Below are 11,324 nucleotides of genomic sequence, written 5' to 3' on the forward strand. Positions count from 1 at the left end.
GCTGTCATACAAGGTCACCGGGGATCACGTGAGACCAACTTCAAACCTTATTTGCTCAGACGCCTCTGGTTTCCTGTGGTCTATGATCCAAACAGCCCCAGACGCTCGCTCTCCCCAGGCGTCTCGCTCTCTAGTTATCTCGTGTTTTCTGTCTCTGCTTTCTGACGCCGCCTTTGGTTCCCACAGGCCGACTCGCGTGTCACCTGGTGGTTTCTAACCCCGGACTCTGGTTTCCGCAGGATGGCTCGCGTGTTCAAAACTTGACAGCGTAGTTCTGCCTTGGTTCCTTCTGGTTTCTGACTCTGGCCTCTGGTTCTCCGCAGATTGGCTCGCGTCGTTGGTAGCGTGGTTCTCCTGTGGTTCCTCTCATGGACACCATACGCTACCGTGGCGCTGATGGGGGTGTTTGGTTACCGACGCCATATCACTCCGCTGGCAACCATGATACCAGGTAACGTGCGAGATGATACTTCACAGGCAACCATGATACCAGGTAATGTACGAGATACTTCACTTCGCTGGCAACCATGATACCAGGTAATGCACGAGATGATATTTCACTTCGCTGGCAACCATGATACCAGGTAACGTATGAGATGATACTTCACTTCGCTGGCAACCATATCAGGTAGTGTTATCGGGTGATACCATACCGCACTGTTGGCGGCGGAACGGGGAGGGCACCGGGGCACCGTGCCCCCTTTGATTTTGGCATTTTAACATTAGCCATATGGGCATTGCTGGAATGAATGGGACCAAAAGTCGGCAGTGCCTCCCCCTTAATTGAAGGTGTTCCGCCGCTACTGGTGGCAATCATGATACCAGGTAATGGATAACGATGCAAATAATATACCAATTCTACAAATCAATGCGGTATCATCATGCCTCACAGGACCATTCATTAGGCCATCGCTTTAATTAAAAGTGAAAATAATTTTGCAACTAATAACTATCCCATTGCCGATTCACATTACTGCTTGTAATGCCATGAAGTTTTCTTGCTAAAAATATCCACTGCCTCTCAATACAAGTGCATGCAGACATATCAATTATATTTACCAACTATATATAACTATATCCCGGCGGCCGCTGGGCCTCCGCGCCACTCGCCGGCCGCTGGGGGGGGGGAGGCATATAGTTGCCCCCCCCCCCCTTTACTTCTGCGACGATATCGTCGCAACGCGAAGAGATAGAGAAACGAAACTTTGCACACATCTTCCTGAATACCTAGCCGAGGTTGTGTCCAAATTTGGTGTTGGTCCCATTTGAAATGACGTCACAGTGACGTCATAAGTGAAATTATAGATTTGCGACTCTCATATTCCTCACGATACATCAGATATATGGGACCGAATATAAAGGGTCGATTATTGGTCAGAAACTAGATGGAAGTGTAGTTAGATGTTTTAGGATGACAGCAGGTGCTGTCTAGTTCATTTACAGTTGAGTTTCATGCTCAGCGTCATCAGAAACGGTCCATATCGGAAAACGACAAAACTTTATGACGTCACTGTGACGTCATCTTAGGTGCTACAACCACCAAACTTTCCTCAAACATTGCCTAGGTATTCATTTGAAGCTATGCCAAGTTTCACGGTCGTAGCTCATCAGGTTTCGGAGATATTTCACAAAACATAAAGGGGGGCAACTTTATGCCCCCCCCCCCCCCCAGCGGCTCGTGGGATATGGTCTGCTATAATAGGTAGGTACATATCAGTAGCTAGATCAACCACGCACCTCATGAGGTCGGAAAAATTTCGGTGATATTATTGACTGTAGTTGGGAGATTCCCCGCATAGGTGCATCTATGCTTAGCGTGACGGCCGATGGAACGACTACCAGAATATTGCCAATCTTGATAGTCATTTGTCGATATAAATTACCAGGACGCACGCAAATGTACGTACTGAGAGATTGGGGCGCCGGGCGTTCTTATACTTTATTTCTACGTTTTAATTACGAGCACACCATTGGAAACGACTTATCGACCGACGTCCTGTCACAATGCACGTCATTTGACACAAAAGAGCGAGTCTGCCAATTTCTGCCGCCATTTCGTCGCCAGCTCGTGCGCTGATTAGTGGAGTACCTAGAAGTTAAACTCAGTAACTCCAGTTCGCCGTTTCCCGGCAATGCGAGCTCGAAGCGAGAGTCATTGCGCGCAGTCTTGAAGCATTGTGAGCGGTCAAATTAATTAAGTATCTACTTTAGGAGTCATAAGTTACCGCACGGTTTCGAGAGTAGTCCGAGGTAATAAGCGAGGTAGGTAAATCATCACCTTATATTACCATCTATTAGCATAAACAACGAATGAATTAGAGTTTTGGCCTTTTTAAATAATTGTCAAGAGATTTAAAAAGAAAATAGGTGTCTGGGTGGTCATTATAATTCGCCATTCCACGAAGACGGAATGTAATATCAAAGACAAAGAGAAGATACCTTCTCACGAACACAACCTCAAATGACTCGAAAAAGATAGCAACACGTGTGGCACACCATCCATCACGGGGAGACACTAAAGGTAATTTAGTACCCATTATCCAATGAAACGATTCAGTGGTATGATAAGACGTCTCAAAGTGCCGCGAATGTGACACGAATCCGATAATTTACGAGTCATCATGGAGAAATATGTGACAGGTTGTGGTATAAACTCACTGCGCATGTCTTATAAGCTAACTGTAAAGACATGTCATGATTTTATCAGGCTTGTTTGTATGCTGTGAGGGTGAAGGCAAAGGTAAAACATGCAAGAAATAGAGACCAAACACGACACAAATATTGACAGGTTCCGTGAAGTGTTAAATTGTGCGGCCGTGCGAATTGATGCAATTTAAAGAATTCTACAAGGGTGGTAGGCATTTGACGCTACGGGGGTACACACACACATCAAGAAGTTCCCTCAAACAAAGCTCTCGCGATTGGGGTGACAAACAGAAGAAAACTATTGTGCGTTTCAAGGTTTCGTGTTTCCAATATTTCCCATATCAGAAGAGCCCATGTTACAATTATTCTCTCGCTCCTCTTCACAGGGATTTTCTGCAAGACAGCAGCCTGCCTGGATCCGTTCATCTATTCAATCAGCCATCCGCAGTTCCGCGTGGCAATCAAGAACTTTAAAATATCGCGCATGTTCGCCAACAGAAGGATTCAAAAGGAGGACGAAGCCCAAACGCCGCAGGGGTAAGAAAGAATGCAGGGTTAGGTTTTGGGGATTTTTTTTTTAGAACTACGCTTATGTTTTGTCTGAAACCCAACGAGGACAGACTGATGATATCATGCAGTTGTCGAGGAATATGATTTTCTGCCTTGTGCAGGTACGATGTTAATCAAAGACATGGTAATAGGAAAATATCATAATTAACATTTTAAAACCAAACGCAGAATGAGTACCTAAGTAGAGTATCATTTTAGTCTTACAGACCACCATATCAGAGTATCATTTTTGTTCACTTCAGTGATTTTCGTTTTTAATTTCTGTCCACAGTGAGGCGTTCACAGTTCGTCAGGAGAGACACCATCTGCTACTATCACAGGCATCCAGCAAGTCGGCGTAAGACTCCTGAAAACGCGGGTTCGAATCCCGCCGCAGGAAAAACTTTAATCGTGATCTGTGTAGAGGGATTCGGCTTTGTCTGGGTTCTAAAGTCATGGCTGAAAGCGTTTTAGCCGGGATCTATGAACAGGCCGTGAGTTATGAGATGGCATTTGCTCGTTTGGGTTTACATGGCTCGATATATGTAAAAGTTTCGGTCTATGAGATTATGGATAGGAATGTGTTCATTGTTAGTTATAAGGCATCACACGAATAAGTCACAACACTGGAGAGTTGATGTTGATAGTTAGTTATTTGTTTGGTTAGTGTCAAGTAACATTAATCGATTATAAATGTCAGCAGAATTATTCATAAGTGTCGCATCTACAATAATCTTAAATGTCAAAATGAGCAGATAATCATATGTTCACCAGCCGCAAAATGTTTCCATCTCGCTGTTACTGTTGATCATTGCTTTTGCTGTTATTGGAATTTGTCTAATTAGCTGTTCTTTACAACCCAATACACAATTCATTTAGGCATCACAAGAGCGGAATGCCTGTCGAAATAACTCCCATCAGCACATGCTGCTATTCCATGCATTATTAGGAATGGAAACAGGTGACCCCATGACTGGCAACCCATTCTACTGCGGAGTATGTCAAGAGTTGTATTCTTGCTTCATGTGGTATGCCTTAATCCAAACTGTGAAATGTAACTGTAGCCTGAAATTCGGAGTGCAAAAGAGAAAATACACACAGTGATGAGTGAACACTGCTTAGCACTCATCGTCAAAACAACCATTTTGAAGTGCAACAGCACATTGGAAGCCTATGGATCTAGGAGGAGATGACAATACAATAAAATCCCTATTTCCAGTGTAATATGCAAACACTTTTGCAATATGTCAGGCACATTTGACGATATAGACATTTTTTGGTAATACCCACAGTGTATATAAATAGTAATACCTATAACAGGTGGGCATTACTTGGAAACGAGCACTTACATATCTCTAAAAAGATCTACTGATGGTAGATAATCTCTCAACAAAAAGCAATGCTGTTTCAGCCTGGTCACAAAAACCAGCTTTGGTCAATATCCAGTGGCTGCTAATTAGCCTGTCTGTTTTGGATGACATTGGCGAGTGAAGTCTCATCTCGTTAATGTTAAGAAATTTGCTCAGTTCATATACTCCCGGCCATTAGCGTAGAATCCACAAACAAAATTAAAGATCATCGTAGATCTGATCGATGATCATCTGTGACGATCTCAACGCGCATGCGCGAGATCAGCATTTGTTTCAATACATGTACGTATAGCGCTAAATCAAAAACGTCTGTGATGTTTTAATCCCATTTGGGTAACTCCGAAAAAAAACTGTTTAATGCTCAAACGTCTCAGTGATAAGACATTAAAGTTTTCGTTGAGAATTGCGTGCAAGGAATGAAAACACATCTAAAAATGATAAAAAAAAATTGAACTTACTGGAGGTATTTCGGTGGGAAACTTACTTAGTTTCCCTTTATATCGCCATGAAATTCAAAGCTTCGTTCTGGCGATGCTCTAACATTGCCACTCCGCGTATCGTCAAGAGATAGGTACCTATACGCGCTGAAGAAAATGCATCTTGTTCCTTTGCTGTAAAAATGAACGCATAAACTGTGATGCAAATGTTATTGAAATCAACAAGGGATAAGCGTAGGCAACAAGCACACTAGTAACTAGGTATATTAACGTTTCAATAATGGTTATAATCCAAAGCACGCGCTATTTTTCTAGAACATGATGCTTGTTAGATAATCACAACCATATTTTCAACCAAACGATGTCTAAGTGTAGAGATTCTTGGTCTGCTGTGTGGACACTGGGCAGGTAGACACCTAGTGATGCACAACAGGGTTTATACATATGTTAGGTTTTCCCAGTTGTACTAAACTAGGTATGAGACATTGACATGATGCAAAAAGTAGGCAAACGGTTATAAGGCGAGTATGACGGGCTCACCATCTCCTTCTAGCCGCTTCGTTAAATGTTTCTTTACTGTAAATATTATCGTTGGAGTAACAGCTTAGGATGTCAGACAGATAGCACAAATAAGAATTAATATTCGTACAGCCACTTCTGATTCGCGTATTTTCGCTGAGAAACTCCCATGTTCTTAAGACGTTCAGAAAACGGAGAAGCCTTTTCTTTCCAAACGCACTAGGTGTGAATCCACCTTCAGTGGTAAGTTCTAGGACGATAAACAGCTGAGGTTATAAATGGCCAGAAGGACGACATATTGATGAAACAGTGGACATTCCAGTCGCCAAAGGTGCAGGCCAGACGGTGACTTTCTGTCACTAAGCTGTGAGAAATAGTTAGAACGTTACAAATTGTAGGAGACGGTTCGTCTTTTACTGACGCTTCTACGTTAGAACAGGAAAGAGCAGGGTCAAGATGAAAAAAACGTGTGAGAGAGAGAGAGAGAGAGAGAGAGAGAGAGAGAGAGAGGGAGAGAGGGAGAGAGAGAGAGAGAGAGAGAGAGAGAGAGAGAGAGAGAGAGAGAAAGAGAGAGAGAGAGAGAGAGAGAGAGAGAGAGAGAGAGAGAGAGAGAGGGAGAGGGAGAGAGGCTACATGAACACTTCCACGCTTAGGAAAAAATAATATTTTGACATGAATGAAGAGCTTTCACTGCTGTTAGGTACTGTTCTTCCCCACATTTGTATATCTAGGAACCTCGTCACTAGTCACTACCGAATGTTAGTTATAACTTAGCTGAATAACCCAGCAGGGATTTTAGGATCTCGATATGATGATGATGGTCATGCTGATGATGTTTATGATGTTGTTTCTTGTGATGCGTTTAATGATAACAACGTGTGATGTAGATGTAAGCTAGGACGACACAGTGTTTGTGATATCTCCCTTATGTGATGTGAAGACACAATGTTGCTACTCAATGTACCCTTATCCCGTCACTTAATGTTGTAATCTGTGCACAAGACGGGCTCGGAATGGAGGAAAAATAAACGTTTTTCTTTGTGATGTAATATACCGCGTGGTGTTTTTGGTCGGGAGAGAGCTGCAAAGTTCGCAGAGCATCGTTACCAACGAAGGAATGAGGAGAATAAGAACTGTGAAATAAATGTCTTCTGAGGAAAATGAAGTGGCCAGACTACAGAAACACGAATCAATGAGACGATAAAAATGCTATTTCGGAGCACACCTAAGGCAAGGAAACACATGAACTATACACAATATGATTTCTCTTTACATTACACAAGCTATACAAAAGATAAAGAGAAAAACACGCACAAATTCGCTTAAGCGCGAAAAGCCAGCAGGTCATGTTGCGGGTTTGCCTTGTCAAGAAAAAACACACGTACCAATGTTCGAAATGGCATCGAGTAAGAAAAATGCAATCATCAATCGACGCACATTTCACACTCCATTCATTATTTATACTACATCTGGATTATCCTTCATCCATTGTACTAACAAACATTACGCCTTCGTTACTGATCATTCCTGGCATGTTGCCGATCATTCCGCCTCTCGTTGCCTGTCATTCCTACCACCCTGCCGTCCATTCCCCCTCTCCACTCTGCCATTCCGTCCCTCCCACCTCTCCCTCCATCCTCCCCACCCCACTCCCCTCAGAGCTCTGCCCTCCCATCCCTCCACTCTGTCCTCTTATCTCTCCCCGCTGCCCCTCCCCCGTCCCCATCCCATTCAGCATTGGCACATACGACCCCATTGGCATATATGATCTTGTAGGTACCATACTACGCACCTGCTCCGCTGTTAACCTATGAACACCCATCATGTGAGTCCTTAGATGACACATCCTTCCCAGCACTTTCCCACAGATTGGGCACCCAGTGCGTCCTTCATGGACCTTGATGTGATGAAGAAGAGCCTGGCGAGTCGAGTATTGCCTTCCGCAGACGGTACATTGAACTCCACTGGAGGTGTCTTGAGAGATGGAGGTGAGGTCGAGAGAGCCTCTTCTGGCGCCGGGTGTGCCTGAGGGCGGAGAGATCGAGTGGTAAGTTATGGCAAATGAAGGGTAATACAGTGGTTATTCAGGGAGGAATGCAGATATAATGAGGGCTGAAATTCAGCGGTACCGAAGGGCAGAGATATAGAGGAAGAGGAAAGAAGGTAGAGGTCAGGATAGGTAGATGGTAGAAATAAAGGGGCAACGGAGAGAGAGAGAGAGAGAGAGAGAGAGAGAGAGAGAGAGAGAGAGAGAGAGGGAGAGAGAGAGAGAGAGAGAGAGAGAGAAAGAGAGAGAGAGAGAGAGAGAGAGAGAGAGAGAGAGAGAGAGAGAGAGAGAGAGAGAGAGAGAGAGAGAGCATTTATTCACACTAGCACAACATACTGAAGTACTACAGTGGTACCTAATGGAGCTCAATGGCGGGTAAAGACTCAATGGCGGAGCTCAATGGGCTAGTACCTAATGACGGGTAAAGAGAACAGCAGTGACTGAACACCAGCACAACCAGAGGAATATTTTAAAAAAGGAAGATTTTATCTGAATCAAAACCTATAAAGCGTCCAAAGCGTCAAAAGTCATCTTTCTGGGCCCGCGGCAGTGTTCCACCAGAGCACGGAGACATATCTAGGTACAGCGGGAATGGAGTGGAGCCCGTCCGTTTGTCAGGTAGGGTCAAGTTGGAGAGTGGAAAACGGCGTCCGAGGCTACACAAGCTGAGAAGCAGTGAGGTGTAAATAGAGACGTGAAAATAGTCGGGAAAAACTGTGGTGTGAACAGAGCTGTAAATATAGGCGCAGAAGTCGGGGAGTGTAAATAAAACTATCCACTATTATTAACGTGGAAGTGCCAGTCGTCAACAGAAGAAATGAGACGCTGATTAAAATAAAAACATCCCATCAAATTAGAATAAGGAGGGGAAAATGTCGAAAGAAACGATAGACCGATCATAGTATTGGTCGTTTTTTATTTGCTCTTCATATTAAAAAAAAAATGAGAAAGCCTAAAAACAAATGCAAAGTTATAAATACATAGGTATGTCATGAGACTGGATCAGAAGTCATCAGGATATCAAATATCGGTCATTCTTACCTTCTGATGTACCGTTCATGTCTCATGAAGCCCTACATATAGCTAACCAAACCAGTCGGCCTTAACAAACAATCACAGCTGGTGGGAAAAGACAAACAAAAACAGGCACGCATGTGTATTGCGTCAATGCAAGCTCTTCTCAAGTGCAAAATAATGGAAGAACGCCACATAAATGAGCACATGGTAAAAAAGAACGGTCACCCACGGATTTTAAAACAATACATTTCCGAAATAAAAGCAAGAGCGAGATGCATTGACGCGAATGTTTTTACACTTAGGTCGTGAGCATAGTAACAATGATTTACCAAATCGCAGTATACAAGATGAAACACAAAATAAGCAAAATTTGAGTCATTAAGTATATGCAGCTCGTTAAAATTTGTATCAAATCGGTTACATAGTAGCCACTGGCTGCATCGACATCCTAAAAATCTAATCTAGTGCGTCACGAACAGACTAAGTGAGAATCAAACGATCAACCGTTCACTCGCGGGTCCTAATGAACAGCATTCGAACATCTGGATATCGACGAAGACGTCGATGATTTGCATTTTGCGCCATACGATGGGTGAAGTTATAGGTACGTTTGAACACTAATGACCAGCACATATACAGTACGCAATAACGCAACATTCGAATGCCCGACGTTTACGGACGAAGCTCATACGATAAAGCACTTCACAGCGCTGTAAGTGTACACGACATTAACGCAACATTTATTAACGTTGGAACGAGGGCCTAGCGCTGCAAACGAGACTTAAATCTCAACGCAAAATTCACACAAAGCAAAACAAACGACGTCTCCTGGAGGACAGTCAAACCTATTGATACAACCGTCCACTTTCTGAAATAAACATCCCCCAAACATGCATATTCAGCATCAAATGTCTTCAATATTGTCATTCCGCGTGTGAAATTCGCAGTAGATGTTTATCACGCCACTTTCCTTCTTAAGTTCTCACTGCCGAACACGCTAAGTCGCGCACAACACTCTGCACTTAGACATATTATCTGTCCCATCCATCTCTTCAATGCCATCCATCCCAGAGTCAAAAAAGCTGGTTCATCTTTCTCTAGCTTTGTTTTCATCTAGTCTCTTCAGTGACATACTGTGTTCACTACACAGTGGGGGGACCCATCACTCAAATTTCATTCATGAGAGAGCAATGCCTTTTTGCACTTTCTCCTTTCCTCTACTCCTCTTCCCTCTTCCTACTTCCCTTCACTGTGGCATTATCTTCCCCACCTACTCCTCCCCACCCCATCCACAATCGGTCCAAACTACTTTTAATCCTTCACCAGACTCCATCACTGTGACAAACCAGCATCCCCTCCCCCCCCCCCTCCAAAGCCGTCTAAAGCCAGTCCACACTTTTCTTCGTCCCTCCATCAGACTCCGTCACTGTGACATACTATCCTCCCCTCCCACACCATCTACCACTGGCCCAAAGCGAGCCTGTCTTCTTCTCCGCGCTGTAGGCACCATCCGTCGCATCTCTTCTTCACTAAGGCCATGCACCGTCCGAAGATGAGCTCGTAAAGACGCCACCATTGATAAAGTCCTTCCACAGAACTGGCACGTGGTGAGGCCTTCGTGAGCCTTGCGATGAAGTTTTAAAGAGACTGGATGATGATAATGTTGTCCGCAGGTCTCGCAAGTGTAGCGACGGCCATGTACTGTGAAAGAAAAAGGAGTTAGTAGATGTAGATAGGTGGAGATGGGAAAGTAAATGTAGATGGGACGTACACGTCAGACAATGTACACGGAAAGTAGGTGGGTGGAGGGTAAAGAATACGTGTGGAGTGGGAGGTAAATTGTGAAAGTGGAAAATAGACTGGACGAGGAATGCAGACAAGTAGTCTTGGAAAGACTGTGTATGGATGAGGACACTAGATGTATGAGCAATGAGAGGTACAAATCTAGGGATAAATTCAAAGGACAAGGACAGAAGAGGTGTAGACGGCTTGAACGGAAGCAAATGGACGTGTTAGGCGAAGAGAGACCGGGGAAAGAGGCGCGACGAAGGGGATAAGGTGGCGAGAGAAGAAAATGAGTCCACAGTCATGTGCTAATGGCCAAGACCAACGTGCTGAACCAACGTACTTCACGGATATCATGGTCCGTTCCCAAGACGCATGAACGTACTGAACATGACACCTATCTGAAGTATCATTATACGAGCAGCACTGCCTACAGGCTGCGCAACTAAGCATATCTATCATGTGCTGTTTGTAAACTGTATAAGGAAAGTAAAGCGGAAGAGACGTCGCGGGGCCACGAATTACCTATATGACGAGTCAGCACGGATTTTTCGTCTGTGTATCGGTAGCATTTGTATTTTAGGACACCGTTCGAACTTTTTGAATGGAGGCCCTGATGAGAGCAAACTCAAGTGCTGAGTATGACAGCTGCACTGATCTACATAGACGTTGGTGAGAGAATTTCTAGGAAAACTTGAAAAAGAAATAAACAAAATGAATGACGACGCCGAACGCGCTTAAGGGATGCTATAAGAACGAGTCAGACATCCACAAAACGACAGGCGAATGCCGAGAAACCGAGATAATTTTGTTGCCAAAGCTAAGCGTAAGCCGTGCATGGTCCTTATCAATCAGTGATAGCAACTGTCTGACATTGCTTCCGAATACCATAGACCAATAAAAAAGTGTCTGAGTCGATGCAAATTAAGGTCATCGCTAACACAGAGGAAACAC

The 11,324-nt window shown here is 44.0% G+C and overlaps 1 protein-coding gene across 1 annotated transcript; it reads left to right on the forward strand.

Moving 5' to 3' along the window:
• The first annotated feature begins 326 nt into the window (after positions 1-326).
• LOC122371904 (opsin-2-like) lies at positions 327-4,335 on the forward strand. Its single transcript, XM_043348675.1, has 3 exons — positions 327-451; positions 3,033-3,183; positions 3,488-4,335. Exons 1-3 carry the CDS (start codon positions 397-399, stop codon positions 3,555-3,557), a joined length of 276 nt encoding a protein of 91 aa, XP_043204610.1. The 5' UTR covers positions 327-396; the 3' UTR covers positions 3,558-4,335.
• Positions 4,336-11,324: the final 6,989 nt, after the last annotated feature.

Source organism: Amphibalanus amphitrite, unplaced genomic scaffold (assembly GCF_019059575.1).
Source record: "Amphibalanus amphitrite isolate SeventyFive unplaced genomic scaffold, NRLGWU_Aamphi_draft 001291F_arrow, whole genome shotgun sequence".
NCBI classification, from domain to species: domain Eukaryota; kingdom Metazoa; phylum Arthropoda; class Thecostraca; order Balanomorpha; family Balanidae; genus Amphibalanus; species Amphibalanus amphitrite.